The sequence below is a fragment of the Balaenoptera borealis genome (genome assembly GCF_965194805.1).
Source record: "Balaenoptera borealis genome assembly, chromosome: 12".
In the NCBI taxonomy this organism is placed as follows: Eukaryota; Metazoa; Chordata; class Mammalia; order Artiodactyla; family Balaenopteridae; genus Balaenoptera; species Balaenoptera borealis.
The window spans coordinates 36,731,999-36,748,594 of record NC_138869.1 but is presented as its reverse complement, the minus strand read 5'-3'; the positions used below and the strand labels follow the sequence as shown (position 1 = coordinate 36,748,594).

At 39.7% G+C, this 16,596-nt stretch overlaps 1 protein-coding gene across 5 annotated transcripts in view; it reads right to left on the bottom strand.

Annotated features, from left to right (window-relative positions):
• Window positions 1-16,596, bottom strand: part of ERC2 (ELKS/RAB6-interacting/CAST family member 2) — a 956,481-nt gene that overhangs the window by 921,582 nt on the left and 18,303 nt on the right. For all 5 annotated transcript variants that reach the window (XM_082346804.1, XM_082346808.1, XM_082346806.1 and 2 more), the window contains one exon: window positions 2,764-3,560. In XM_082346804.1, coding sequence (XP_082202930.1) covers window positions 2,764-3,420 — 657 coding nt within the window. In that variant the 5' untranslated portion in view covers window positions 3,421-3,560. The remainder of the gene's footprint in view (window positions 1-2,763; window positions 3,561-16,596) is intronic.

Below are 16,596 nucleotides of genomic sequence, written 5' to 3'. Positions count from 1 at the left end.
ACGGCAGAACTCTGGATTCTTCCCCAAACTTTATTTCATCTCGCTCCACTTTCTGACAAATATAAAAACTCCACTGGTAGAAATTTTTAGTGCTCCTTCATATCTGACTCTCCTCTCCTTCCTGGAAAGAAGAGAGGACTACACCTCACACCCCCTTGCATTTGTGTCACTTCCAGTCCAAGGAACTGAGAAGCCAATGTGCCACCGCAGGCACTCTTCCTCTGCTGTAGCAACTCTTGAAGCCACGTGCCAAGATGCGGAAAGCCTGGATCCTGAGTCATTGCCTGGAGGAGAGCTGCCCTGGCGAGTCACTTGACCTGCTTCACACTTCAGGTGAATAAGAAATAAATCTCTGATGGGTTAAGCCACTGAGATTTGAGGTCTGTTGATTACTGCAGCAGGATCTACCCTATTCTGACCAACAGGTATTCATATACCCCTGAAAGGGATTCTGATATACTTCTGGGGGGGGGGGGCACACTTCAGTTTTTTTAAATAACTTGCTTTTTGTCAATTTTTATATTCTTTACTTTGTAATACTACCTCATATTGCAAGTAAATTGACTTTTCAAAATCTCCATGCCTCTTCCTCCTTTTATATTTTTAACCTAAAAAAGAAAATAATTATAGTTTACTTATATTTAATATACAGATTAAGACCAGGGCTTTCACTGGGTCATATGTTGCATAGTCATATGTCACCCACAGTAACCAAGGTAGCCTGTGATCATAGTAGGTTCCAGAACAAGGAAGAGGTTCCCTCAAACATTCACTTGCTTCTAGCTAAGGTAACATGGGACAGTTAAGTGGAATTGTGGATATTACCGGCTTTAAACTGAACTATGTCTTACAAAATAGACAAGGGGCTTAAAATGTTTTTAGTCAAAGCAAAAAGGTTTTGTGTGTCATTAAAATGTACCTCAATAAATTATTTATTTTATCTTTTCTTTTCCACATTAATTCTTTGTGAATGTCAAAGAAGAAACATAATATATTGGCACAGTAGCACATTGTGTAATTTATAAATAAATATACATGTATAAGTAGGGATCTGTGCTCAAAAAATTTTTTAATGATAAAACCATAAGAAACAAGTAATTTTGGAGCTGACAGTTTTAAAAATGGCTTCCAAAATTTTTGTCACTACTTGCATCATTCCTAAACTGCTTTAACCATTTTCCAAAACAACTAAAAAAGGAAGAAAACCAGTACAGAACTGGGGAAATACACATAGCGATAACGGGACTTCATAAACCAGCAAAGTCAGAAAAAAGCAGAAATGATAGTGAAGGGCATTGATTTGACTTAGGAATGAAGAACAAAGCTTTCTGTTCCAACCGAAAATCACATTTCCACATCTGAAAACCAGCAAAGGCTCTGTCAGATAATCAAAGGGATAAGGCGATTGCTTTCCGCACATAGAAGGAAAACGAAGAGCAGATTCTCATACAGATCAGAAATGCTTCTACAAACGCTTGAACTCCAAAGGGGTGGCAGCCAGGGAAACAGACAGAAGCCAGCAGATGACCCCAAGAAAGGCAGAGAGCTTCCTTAGGACAGCATCAGGACCAACTATCAGAGAATGACTAGTTCAGCCAAGTTAAAATTACCTCCAGCTTCTACAGAAAGTTAAATGACATCTGGGAATTTTTTCCAGCCAAATGGCACAACAGCCTCTACTCCCCATCTCTTAGCATTTATCTCACTGCTAATAAGAGGTGAAGATGGGATATAAGCCCAGGCATGTCTTACTCCAAAGCCCCTATGAACAGAAGCATATAAATGAGCCTCACAGTATAGGTAGGATTTGAAAAGGAAGACTAGCTGGGACTGAACAAAAAGAGGCAGGGAGAGGGGATGCTGAGAAGGCCACGAATGGAAAGGAACAGAAGGGAAAGGAGGTGGGAAACTTTGAGTATGTGCAAGAATTACCAAGTGGTAGTGCAGGTAGCACAGAAGATGTGGAAGGAGGTGGTATGAGATAAGACTGGAAAGGCTGGCTCAGGCATTCTAGTAGAAGGTGCTGTAGGCTCAGCCACAGGTACACTTCATTCTGGAGGCAATGAGTAAGTATTGAGAGCTTTAAAGCAGGGGAATGGCATAACTGCAGGTAGACAATGGGAAAACTAATCTTGCTATGACATGGAAGATGGATCAAAAAAGAGTAAGCACATAGTAGGTGCTTAATTAATATTGAATGAATAAAGGTAGAAAGACCAGGTTAAAATTTATTGTGTTTCTCTAACATGACATCAAACCCATCCTATCCAATCCCATTTAATATTGTTCAGTTTGCTATTTAGTGAACCAACTTCCCTCATTCTAGAAGGAAATGTTGCTGGTGCATTAAAAAAAAAAAATCAATTCACCAGTCAAATGTAGCCCTCTAAATGTTGCTATTAAAGTGTCTACTCTTGCAAAAATCAACGTTTTCCTCTTCTATTCGGAAGGAAGTACATCTGAGCTGCTCTTGTGACTACTGAAAAAGAAAACAAAAATAACGAAGTATGAAGTTAGCCAATGAGGAGTGATCCCCCTCTTCTGCAACAATGTGAAAAGGTTATTGGAAAACAAGGAGATCACAAGCTGTAACCTTATATTTCCTATGCCCTCTGGTAGTCTCCAAGTTCAAACACATACTAAGCCATAGCTATCTTGATGATGCCAAACTTTCTTCTGCACAGGCCATGGTACCATCTGCAAAGCATCAACTACTCCGTGAGAAGCCAAGGCTGAAAAACACTGAGATGAGTCATAACCTACCTGATTTTCTTCATGGGAAACCCTCATCTGCTCCTTGAGGACAGACATCCGGGCTGCCTCTTCTTTCCTCAAGACTCTCTCCTTCTTGAGCTCAGGACTCCAGAAAGTCTTAATACTGTTCATGGAAGACCCCAACTTGCTGTCCTTGATGTCTAGCTCTTTCCGGAGGAGGTCATTCTCTCTCTGAAGTTCCTTGAGTTGGGCTTGAAGGTCTAACATTGTGCTATCCCTTACCTGCCTCAACATGGAGGGGACCTGGTGGTGGTGATGATGGGATGAGCTGGTCAGACCGCCATGTTGATCCGTGTATGAAAGGACATCTGTGTGGGAAAGTCCAGCAGAGGCAATATTGGGACTACTCCCCATAGCTGTGACTCGGCCTCCATATACAGCTCGATTTGTGGCCCTTCCCAGAGTCATGGTGCCCTTTGGGTAAGTTGTTGAAGCCACCCCCTCATGATCACTCAGATACATGGGTCCAGACGTAGCATAGGCTGCATTAAGGGACTGGATATTCTCCATGGACAGAGTCTTGCCTGTTCCTCCACCTCCCCCACTACTTGTTCTTCGGTGGCCCAAACGAGGAGACCTTGGCAAACGAGGAGATCTGGAAGGGCTACCTTCCAGATTGGTGATTGTTCTTGCACTTCCATACATTTTTCTTCTATTATGAGGTGCTACAGAAGAGAAGGAATGCTATACTAAGTTGGAGATTAAGCCAATATTTCCACTGTTGGCCAGAATTTTCACTGTATTCTTTTCATAGTCTGTACCAGAAAATGCATCCAATCAGAGATCTGAAAAATGAGAAAAAAAGATAATCAAAAACAAATTTCTTTAGAACTCTGACTGTTAATTGCATTATATTTTTTAAAAAAATATATATAGGTGATAGATTGATGATAATGATAGATGATAGAGTCACACCCATGCTTATTTAAAAATAATAGTGACCCCAAACTTTACTTACTACACGTAAACATTTTGTAAACTCCCCCCACCCTGCTCCCAAGCAAGATGAAAAGTTCTCAGAGCAAAAGAGAAGCTCATTTTTCCTTAGGAAAATGAAGCTCTGCATTTCAGTCTGTGCTAAGTGACAGTTGGAACCTCCAGAAAAATTCACCATAGGATTCCTTATCATAGAGACCCTAGCAATAACATACTCCATCCTAGGGACATGACCCCCATACACAAGTGGCTTGACAGTGACTCTGAGAAGTTGTTGCTTCTTAGGATGTCAAATAATAGTCAAGCAGGCTGTTACCTCCCTCTCCTATAACCATTACAGACACTACTAATCCATCACAGTTCTCTTTCCCACAAAATCCAGAACTCTTCTCAACACAACACTCTAGATGGTTTACCAATCAACTGATATTGACACATGAGTCAGAACCTATTGGCCATCTTGGAGCTAGAAGAAAAGAGGTGGCTCAACCAACAAATCTCCTATACATATAGCCAGATCCTAAATGCTATCACCAGAGAACATGGCAGTCCTGTCCCTTTCCCCCTTCATACACATCTTTCAGGCTAGTGTTTTGAGAATTTTTTCCAGTTTGGTTGACATAAATATTCATATTAACCGCTCTAGAACTGTACAGAAATGGCACAGGGAAACAGTCCCCCATGTCAGAGTTCCTGGTCCTACAACACCTAGAGAAAAGCTCCCTGTCATGGTTACTCAAGTACTTTGGTGCAGATTTATGTAGCTAGGGCTACAGGATTGTGATTATCCCTTCAGTGTTAGGATCCAAATGGCCTTAATGGGGTGCATCATGGCCTCCTGCTCTTCCTCTTAAGGTATGTTTAGTGTTCTTTCTTTTTCTTCAGCTTTTAAACACTAAGACCACAGATTTTGGAGAGGCGCCAACCGAGGTTCAAATATCCACTCTAACACTGACAAGCTGAGTGACCTTAGGCAAATTATTTAACTGTCACATGCTTCCCTTCTCTAATCAATAAAATGTGGGTAAAATCACCTAACTCAGTATTGTGAGAAATAGGTAAGATGATGCTTTTAAAACACCCAGTTTGGTACCTAGCACAGAATAGTCAATAAATAGTTTTTGTTGGTAGTATCAATAAGTGCATTAATAGCATTATACATCTTTTTTTACCTGCCTATCATTCATTCTCCCTCAGCTCTCCCACCCCGCCCCGCCTTTCTGGTAATACTCTATTTTTCTTAGAGAAATTGTTCCCAACTCTCTACCCACAATTCATTAGGTTTAGGTGAGGCTGACTCCCTCCATTCTATCCTGAAGGTTGCCCGTGGTGAGAACATGACCCAGTCCTGGCCAATCATCATATTCCATCCACCAGACATGATAGCTGGTTTAGGGATGGGCATGTAACCCACATTGGTCCAAAAACACTCCCTATCATGACTTTAGCTGGAATAATTGGGAAAGATAAGCTCTTTTTTAGCTGGAATTACTTGATTCAAGATAGAGCTTCTGAGTACTACCATGTGGAAAATGCTTCCCTGATAATGAAGCTAACGCAAAGGAAAGCAGAGCCAAACTTTGAATAGTGTGAAATCAAACTGGGTGACATCACTTGAAACCCTGGATCCAGCAGTCACTGACGCTACATCTATCCCTAGGCCATTTTAGCTACATATGCCAGGTAGACTGACTACATTTATGGTCTCAATTCTTTACCCCTTCCTGTATCTGGGTCCTTGGCTGTGCCCTCCCAATCTGACTCTGGGTTCAGTCATGTGACTTGCTTTGGCCAATAATGTGATAGCAAATGGGAAGCAAGCAGAGGCCTGAAATAGCACTTGTGTGTTTACCCTCTTGCTCATTTTCTTCTGCCATGGCAATTAGAACATGCCTAGTCTAGCCTGCTGAAAGATGAGAAACATAAAATAGAGTCAAGGTGTCCTAGCCAATAGCCAGCCAACCCCAAGACATTTGAGCAAGCCCAGCCAAGATCAGCAGAGCTGCCTAGCAAACAAGCAGCTGACCACAGATGCATGAGTAAGTCCAGCTGAGATCCAGTGAGCCCCACACACTCATAGACTAAATAAATACTTCTGAGTATGTCACTGATGTTTTGTGGTTGGTTGTTTTGCAGCATTACTGAGGCAACAGAAAACTGATACATTCATCCATAAATTTCCTTTTTTGCTACGTGCAATTCGAATTAGGGTATCTGTCATTTATGCCCTAGAGAGTCCTCTATATAGTATGAAGAAATATTTTGCATACAGCTTTCTCCTTTCCCTAAAAAGTCCCTCCAAAGAACTATACACCTGTTCTTAACTAAGGAACTTAGTTTCAAACGTTTATGTTGCTCAAAGCTTAATTTTGTTTTCCTTGAAAATATACAAAAATCATTTTGTATCTAAAATTTTTGCATGAATAATCTGTTCTCTAAAAAAAGTGAGTCAACAGTTCCAACAATAGGAATTCAGTTACAAAAATGATGAGACAGACAGACAGAAAGTGGAATAATGTGACCGTTACATGAATATTTAACGTTATTATGTAATACATATTACATATGTAATATGTAACAAATATTAATCATGAGATGGAAAGATGCTCATGACATACTAGTAGTGGGGGGAAAAAGTAGACTCAAAAACATTTTTATGGTCAATTCACATTGTAAAACACATATACATACACACTAGCTTGCAGAGAAGACTGGAACAACACACATCAAAATGTTAACAGTGATGGGGTTCAAAATGGTTTTCATTTTCTTCCTTTTGTTTATTTGCATGTTCTAAATTTTCTATAATAAAGATCTTTTCCATTGTCTTTTTAGTCTTTATTTATTTCTACTCTGATCTTTGTTATTTTCTTCCTCCTACTAACTTGGGGATTACTTTGTTCTTTTTCTAGTTCCTTGAGGTGTAAAGTTAGGTTATTTTCTGAGACCTTTCTTTTCTCTTAATGTACCTGTTCATCACTATTAACTTAAGAAAATAATTTTTTCCTTCTATAATTCCAATAGTTAAATTAATTGTTATTTTTGCTATGTTTAGAATCTAGGTCCTAGCTAAGCCACCACTTACAGATGTATCTTCCAAGAAGTGATAAAATCTAACTTGTCCTTCTCTCTCTTCTCTTGTGTCTAGAGGCAGACATTTCTGAGGTCCCTAGACAGGTTTGAAGTCCCAATCCAAATTCAGTAAAATTTACACCCACACAGATTTAATCTGCAGTGATATTACCAGCCCAGCTGGCCAAGGCTTTGGAGAATTGCAACAAGCAACAAACAAAAGTGGATTTGCTCCTTCTGGAAATACACACACACATCACACACACATGACATATAACATGCACAGATATATTAACTAGCTTGAAATAATGTTTCTTTAAATATTTGCATTCTCCTCTTCTAGGTTTAGTATCGGTAGTTTAGTGTCATAGAATGGATTGAGAAGCTTTCCATTTTTCATATGTTCTGGAACAGTTAGCATAATAAAGACTCTCTATTCCTGAAATGTTTGGTAGAACATACCCATAAAATTAAATGGGCTTAGTTGTTGATTATCTTTTCACTTTTTACTATGTTTACTGATCTATTCAGATTTGCTGCCTATTTTGTGTCAATGATCATTAAAATGTTTCTTGAGAAACAGTCTGTTCCATCGAGATTTTTCAGTCTTCCTGGTATTGCTCTGTATAACTTTTCCTTCAAATTTTTAAAATCTCTTCAAGTTATGTCTCCATCTCATTCCTAATGCTGTTTGTATTTTTCTGTTTCTCTTGATGACAATATGACAAATTCTTGTCTATTTTTTAGTGTTTTAAAGATACATTTTTTTCTGTTTTACTGATACATTTTACTACAGTTTGTCTTCCATTTTATCAATATCTCTTTATCCTTAATAATTTCTATTTCCTTTGTGTTTAGTTACATTTGCCATTTTGCAGTAAATGTCCATTTATCATCAATCATATTTTCTGATGAATGCATGTAAGATTACACACACTGGCTGCATATGTTTTATGTATAGAACTCTTCTGTAAACAGCTTTTCTTTTGAAATTTTTTCTACCCCAGGGAATATTCAGGATATATTTAAATGTCAAAGTAGATAGAAGTTTTTGGCTAAAACTTTGTAGTCCTAATTTTATGGCACTGGGATCATAGAACATAATACATATATCTTCTAATCTTTGAAATTTGTCAAGACTTTCTCAATGGCCCAATAAGTGATTAAAACAACTAATAGATGATACAGAAAATTTTTAAATTCATATATGTGTACAGAAGAAAATGAAAACACTCTCAATTTTGTCACTCATAGACAACCTCTGTTAAAAAGTTGATGTCGTTGCTTCCAATTCCTTTTAACTGCGTGTGTATGTATAATTTTAGACAAAATCCTTATTATATTCCATATAAAGTCTTGTACTATCTTTTTCCTCAATGTTTTATTCTTAACATCTTTTTCCACTTAACATTAATGCCATAAGATATTTTGATAGAACATGATTTTTAATGGCCATCATAAGTCTCCAAAGATGGCCACCAAAATTCCTCCCCTTCCTGTACACATTTGTCTCTCCTTCCATTAAGAAATGGATTCTATTTCCCTTCTACTTGAATCTGGGCTGGCTTCATGACAGCTTTGACCAACAGATGCTACAGAAGTGACACTGTTCCAGCTCTGGGCCTAGGCTTGAAGAGGCCTAGCAGCTTCTGTTTTTGCTCTCTTAAAAACCAGAGATGTAAGGTTCAAGCTATCCTGCTGGAAAGAGAAACCACACAGAAAGGCCCTGGAAGATGAGATACTACATGGAGAGAGAGAGAGACCATGAGAAGGAGAACTGAAGTATCTTAGCCAACAGCCAGCACTAAGATGCCAGACTGGTAAGACAAGCCATCTTGGACCTCAGCCCAGCCCAGCCCAGCTGCCATCTGAAATCAGCTGCATGAGTGACAGTCAACGTTATGTGTAACATGAAGGACCACCCAATCAACCCACATAGTGATGGAAAATAATAAATTGTAGTTTAAAGCCTCCTGAGTTTGGAGGATTTTGGTTGTTGTTGTTACGTAGCAAAAGAACTGAAACAGTCACTTAATGTTTCACTGAATGGCTATCTAATCATTCCCTCAACCAATCACCTATTACGGGACACTTAGGTAAATTCTTTTTAAAATAAAATTATCATAATTAATATTCTGATTGATAAAGCTTTGTATACATCTCGTTACTTCCCTAGGATTAAGTTCTAGAAGTAAAATTTTGAAATTTAAAGGCTCTTGATACCCACTATCAAAATTCCCTTCAGAAATGTTGACACTCACCTCACCCTTGGCTGTTTTTCCTCCACAGCCTCTAGTCTTTTCTCTCAACATAGCCAAGAATCCACCATTTTCTCCTGAAGCTACTAAAAATCTCTGAATTAACCAACTCAGGATCACAGCGTATTCAGTAAATACACCTTAAGAAGTATTTATTAAATACCAATAGTGTGCTACACCAGCTCTGCTTTAGGCCACCGCTTCCTCAACAGTTCGTAAATGTTCAAATAAACAAGGCTGAATGGGGTTTTGATTTTACACCTAGATATCTCAGAGACTTTAGGACACTAAGGTGTATTGTGACTGTTCCAAAATTCAGTATATAAGGTAGCTTTTCCCAGATTTATTTGACAAGAGAACCTCTTTTCCCTTTGGAATACCTGAAAACTTTTCACGGAACACTCAACTTTATTCATGTAATAATTATATTTTAAGCATCAGCTTAATTCCCAGTCTTGAAAGTTGGGGATAAAGCAGTGATTAAGATAGACACAGCTTCTGTCTATGGGAAGTTTACCCACTAGAATAGACTTTCTCAGAGTTTTCTTCATCTCAGATCTAACACAGTTTGAGGGGAAGATGATTATGGGAACTAAAATCTGCTTTAAGGGCAGGGACGTGAAACTGACCCAAAAGACTCAGAAATGAGTCTTTCAAGAAATACAGAAGATCAAACTAATGACTGTTTGGAGTTTTGACCCTCTAGGACAAGAAATAAATATAATTCTGTATTTATTTTTTCAAACACTCAACAAAGAAGCTAGAATGTCAAAAGGAACACAAGTCAATCGTCAGCAGCCTGTGTATCTAAGAAGTGAGGAAACAGGTTGATGTTTCTTACTCCAAGGTCACAACAGACAAGAGGTATTATATATAATTCCACATAACATCAAACCAAATAGGAACTCCAGAGAACATCAAAACGGTAACAATAATTTCTTTACCCTTATACATCTGCTTCTTAACAGTAAATTTTAATTAGCAACCTAGGCCCAACCCTTTATTTTGGAATTGGTCTCTTCCACCAAATTTACAAAGAGCAGGGATGGTTTCCTGGAACAATTTCACCCCTAAAGCTGAAGCACATAGAGTGATGTCGATTTCACAAATGAAAAGGCTCAGTTGACAAGGTAAAGCAAAGGCGAGCTCCCATGGTTAACAAGTCCTCCTAAGTCTTGTGATTCCTTCCTGTTCTACTGAGTCACTCCCAAACCCCCCACCCCAGATGTGTTTAAGTCTCCTGATATATTTTTAGGTACTTGTTTTGACACTCAGGCTTTTTTTAGTTGTTGTCTCCTAATTCTCATCCATCCTGATTTGGTTTTTTTTCTTAGTTCTATAAAATGAATCTCTGAGAAAGAGCAAGAAGATCAACTTTATTCACCAATCAATAATGCAATGAGTCTTATTTCCCATTACTGACTTCAAGAAGACCATTTCTATGCTTCTCCACCCACCTATAAATACATTATAGGAAGTGAGGTAGCAGTTAAGATCTTATTGTTTTAATTATTATTATGAAGCCAAGATAGGCTCAATCATTGAGCTTTCTCATAAACCCTTAAAAACACCTGCTTTCTTATATATTTGTGAGGTACAGTCTTAAGAAAGATAAATTATTAATTAGGTTAAGCTGTGCACAGAAACAGACAAATATGGCTGAATATAACACCAAAGAAATTAACTACACATCTTTAAACCACCTTGTAAATAAAATTTGAAGTCCAAGGGTAGGTTCCATTTAAGGTTCAAACACAAAATAAAATTAAAAATCTTATAGGTTTTATGAACCTATATGAATACTTTCTCTAATTACATATGGATTCATAAGTAAAATAAACACTCATTCACTCACTCTCTTAAAAGGTTTAAGGACTCTTGAACTGTAGCTCAGGGGGAAAAAAGGTGGAAAGAGCCTTGATTCCTGTCTACCTCAAGTATCTCAGACTATCGTGGTCTGGAATGGTCTATTTTAAGAAAAAAGCACTTCCTGCTCTCTGCTCTAAAGTAGGTTAAGTTTATTTCCACAGATCTCAGCCTCAGCCCATCACCTGAGCCCTGCTGACAGACTGTGTGAGCTGAGATCATCGCTATCTCCCAAGATTTAGCCCAACTTAACATATCTTTTTTTTTCTATTGGCATCCCTAACTTTTAAAATATTTTGTGTCAGAGATTACAGTTAATTCTAAAGCCTTTCTAGAGGAAGACATGGTGTAGAACAGATCTTAAGCAAGAAGTGGTTGCCCAGGAGCCAGATGCTGCCTACAGATGTGTGGTATTATGGCTAGCACAGTGTTCTTTAGAATTTTGATCTAGTTGCCAACATAGAGACAGCCATTTCACATAAAAATCCAGACTCTGGCTTCTCCAGAAAAATCTGAAAATCTGACAATGTCAAGCCCACTTCCCTACATGGCAACGACTGGTCAGAACCAACCAGCAGCTGCGCCTTAGAGAAAGGGCCTGCATCCTCCACATTGGCCACAGCCCCCTCCATTCCCTATTACCTTTTAACAGTCTGATTCCGGCTTTTCATGTTTGTCCCTAAAGGCATTTAAATTTTACTACTTCTACTCATATAAAAGATCTTAAATAAAAATTTGCTCTCCTTTACCACCTACTTCAAGTCCGTCACCAAATCCTATCAATTCTACCTCCAAAATCTCTCTCGATCTGTTTGTTCCTTGTTTCCACTTCTACTATCACCACCCTACTGCACCAGCAAGACTTGCCTAAGCTATCCCATATCCTCCTAAAGCATCTCCACTTTCTAATCCTCCTCCATTCTATTTCTCACACACCAGCCAAACTAAATATTTTAAGGAACAACTCTGATCACAGAATGTCTCCCCTTACCCACTTAAAACCCTTCAAAGTTTCCCAGTGCTCTTTGGACAAAGACCAAAATCCTTCCCGTGGTCTGAGGCCACACAGGATCTTGTTCCAGCATCCTCTCTTGCTGCTTTCTTCACAGACTGCCTGGGTCTTCTTTCTGTTGCTCAAGCGCATCAAGTCTCTTCCTGTCTCAGAGCCTTCATATGTACTGTTCTCTTTGCAAGGCTAATTCCCCTTCATCTTTTAGATCACAGCATCTGACAGCATATCCTCCACAAGGTCTATCCCATCCAAATCAAGTCTCTCAGCTATGCTGTCTCAAAGCATAATGCTTTTTCTTATAATATGAAAGACACGGTATTTTTTGTTTTATAAGAAAAGCTGCGCATGCTGCAACTAAAGATCCTGCACGAGGCAACGAAGATCTCGCGTGCCACAACTAAGACCTGGAGCAGCCAAATAAATAAATAACTATTTTTCTAAAAAAAGAGAAGCTGACTTTATCACCCTGCAAGGGTTGTCTAAGTGTCTCTCTTGTTTAGGCTAAATAGGGTGACCAAGTAGCCTGGATCCACTAGGTAAGGTGTAAGAAAGCCTTTTGTAACCCAATCAAGGCTGCCCCTCCTCAGATTCTTGGTTTGAAAAAAAAAAAAAAAAAAAGGAAACCATGAAGAAGAGGAATGGATACGCACAAAAGATTCTGGAGCCTTCAGGGAAGAAAGTCGTTGACACCCCAGTCATGATGCCCAGGATTCAGAGTAAATGAGATCTGTGGGAAGAGATGAATATGGTTGCAGACAAGACTAGAGTTTCCAGAAATAATTACTTCAAGATAAGAGGGAGGGCTTCCCTGGTGGCGCAGTGGTTGAGAATCTGCCTGCCAATGCAGGGGACACGGGTTCGAGCCCTGGTCTGGGAAGATCCCACATGCCGCGGAGCAACTAGGCCCGTGAGCCACAACTACTGAGCCTGCGGGTCTGGAGCCTGTGCTCCGCAGCAAGAGAGGCCGCAATAGTGAGAGGCCCGCGCACCGCGATGAAGAGTGGCCCCCGCTTGCCGCAACTAGAGAAAGCCCTCGCACAGCAACGAAGACCCAACACAGCCAAAAATAAATAAATAAAATTAAAAATTAAAAAAAAAAAAAAGATAAGAGGGAGTCCAGGTTGGTGACTGGGACTCAAGACAAGTGACCCAGGAGCTGTGGAGAAGCTTGTATGGACAAAGCATGCAGGTGAGGCAGGAAGCTCCTAGAGGCCCTGCCATGCCAAGTGCAGCCTGTGCTGTGGGGCACAACGCTGTGCATGGGGTGGGGCTGTAACTCATGAGGAGATCCACGTATCCGAGTAGGGTTCCCCACAGAAGACAATGTGACAAGGATTGGGGTGCAGCTGGTTCATTTAGAAGGTAATCCCAGGAAGTACTGAAGGGAGAGTTTGGTACTAAGGCAAGGAAGTGAAGGAAGTGAAGATAGGGTGCATTTTCAAGGAAATTTCTGCTGTGGACAACTGGGCTCAGTCCTGCTGAAGGAGTCCTGGGAGGCAGTGTAGAACCTGCCTCATAGGTGCACCTCGGTAAAGGCAAGGGACCCGTTCATCATTGGCAGAGGGCTGCTCCCCTGGCACTTCCAGCCTGTGCTACATGGACACCAAGAAAAAGTCCTCATGTTCCAATACAGGCCATGAGTGCTGAGACAACATCTGCTGCACCACGCATGGCACACCAGTGGCTGAGCTTGGCCACTGGGAGACTGGATTGGCCTTCTCTTGTGGGACCATATAGTGGGGACCACAGAGGGACCCACAGCATCTTTCATCTGAGGAAGACCAGACTCAACAGAAACACCTTGTGGCACAAAGATGAAATCATGTGGTGTAACTGTTGGACAGAACATCTCTGGGCTTGGGTGTGGGATCTATACCCATATCCCCCTCACTTTAGGGCAGTGAAATCCTGGGGTAGGGGTCAGGCAGGGAGACGGGGAGAAGTGGAGAAAGACGGGAGGAGCCCTAGTGGAAAGACCTAGAACTTCCAGCTAAGTGGCAGGTGGGTTCCAGCATTTTTGGTTTAATTTGGACAAGTGAAACTTGAAGTAAGGTTTCTGAGTCATCCATATATGACCCAAAAGCACTTCCACACATTATAATTCCATATTAATTTGTGTGATTACTTGTTGGGGTCTCTCTTCCTTCCTACTTTAAACCCTTACACTGTACCCCAGGGCTTAACTTTTGTTCTAACATATATGGGGCCCAGTGCTGGAGTACAAATAGAGGCCCAAGTACCACATGTCTATATATTTTACAGTTATAAATCGAGGTAACAAACTGGTAAATAAAATGCATTTTATCTTCCTACCCTGACAAATATAAAGATGTAGAAGGTGAGGTGTGAATTTTGAACTTAAAATTCCTGGACTCTTCAGAGCTCTGGTCAAAACATGGTGGCAAGAGGCAGGCCTTCCCCCAACCAACATCCTTCTCTCCCCGCTCCTGGCTCAATCACACCCCAGGGGCCTCACATATGTGAACTCCGCAGCCTGCACACTAAGCTAGCTCTGTCTACACCAGGGGCCAGCAAACTTTTTCTAAAAAAGACCAGATAGTAAATATTTTAGGCTTTGTGGGCTATTTGGTATCTGTAACAACTACTCACTCTGCCACTTCAGCACAAAAGTAGCCATAGACAATTTATAACCAAATGAGTGTGGGTGTGTTCCAATAAAATTTTATTTATAAAAACAGGTGTTAGGCGGACTTAGCCCAAAGGCAGTAGTTTCCTGACACCTGATCTATACTTTCACAAATAGGTACCCCTCAGCAACTCTATGCCTAACGGTGTGCACAGTGGTAGCATGGTTTGTCTTCAGGAAGACAGACTTGGCAAAGAAGCCCAAGCTTCTTGGAAGCACCTTGGAACACCACTCAGGGTCACTTAAGCAGGGAGGTCCCAGGCCTGTTGGTCCCGCAGACTCCCCCTCCCCCATGGGGAAGGTGCAGGCAGAGGAGGGCCAGAGTGGGCCCTCTAAAGCCTCAGGTCCTGTGCAGGTACTCTTCCTGCCCAGAGCTAAGGGTACACAGGAGATACATAAAACAGTTTTTGAATATTTGAAAGAATATATGTAATATTACGACATTTTCATCATATGATTGAAATTACTTCCATGGCATTTAATGCAATAATTTTGTAATTGTAGCCAGGGAGGTGATACAAAGTGTTTTAAAAAAGGAAAGAGGGGACCTCAATATCAGACCTGGTTGGAGTCATATCTCTAATTTCTTAATGTGTAGCCTTAAGCAAATTACTTCACTTCTCCAATCCTCACTTTTCTCATTTGTAAAATGAGTATAACTGTGGTACTTTCCACAGTGATTTGGAAAAGATTAAATAAGACAATAGAAGAAAAGTAATTAGTACAATGCCCAGCACACAGCTAACGCTCAGTAAAAGCTGACTTTAATAAGCCCAAGGCTACCAGAACAGGGCACAGTGGTTTTAAACCTGAAAGTTGTCTTAGAACTCTCTCAGTCCATTAAGCTTGCTTTGTCAGACTCCTGAGTCAAACTCAGCCCTCTATTCAAAATGCTCAAGACATCAACCATTTTTTAAAACTGGAAAGAAAAATAGACATTTTCCCATTGTCTGCAGGCTACAATATCATACATATATAGGTATTGAAAGTCCTAATAATAAGCCATTTCCTCTTTAAATACCACAATGATATGAATCAGGGGGAAAAAAGTCCAGCAGAGATTTTCAAAAATGCTTTTCCATCATTCTCCAAGAAGCTCTCTGCAACTTAAACATACTCACCCACACATCACTACTCTCTCCTTTAGTCCCCCCAAACTCATTTTATAATTACTGTTTTCCATGTGCAGATTTAGCATGATTACATGTTCAGCTGCCTTGGCTATATTTTATGGTAAGGTGCTTAAGTGAAGAGGCTGACTATATCTTATACTGCAAGGTAAGGACTCTGTACACCAAGTATTAGTTAATTGTACTTTCCATTGACAACTTCTGTTTTAATTTCAAACACTATCAGTTTATTCTAAGGGATTAAATTTAAAATCTGAAGCACCTAAAAACTTTTGTTAAAGGAATACACCACTAGCTACTACACAGCTAAATCCACACATATAAAATACAACAAAATGCCAAACAACAACCAGTAAAAGTAAAAAAATAATTTGAGATGCTAAATCAAAATTTTTTAAAATTATGGTTAATATAATATGCTGATTATAACAACATTATTCACTGCCTCATAAAGTTTCATAAATGTAACAAATTAAGCTAGTTGCTATGAACAGATAAATAAGGTTTTTGATTCGTTTTTGAAACATCTGTGCATTTCCTTTAATCTGCAAACGTAAAACGTCAATTGGCAAAGCTCTAGCTATAGTGTACTTACAAAAAAAATTCAGGAATTATTGGGTCTTACACTAAAAAAATCCTCAATCTGTCAACTAACAGATGTTTCAGAGAAAATGATAGAAAGGTAGAAGAATAACAACTCTACCCCTTTGCCCCTAAAACTCCAATCACACAAAATTTTTCTACATTTAAAATCAACACGTAAGGATTATGTCTAAATAGCCCTTTACTAGAAAAGAATATACACATAATCATATACACAAGGAAAAATTTTAGCAAAGATTGTAAGCTGGGGCTTCCCCGGTGGCGCAGTGGTTAAGAATCCACCTGCCAACGCAGGGG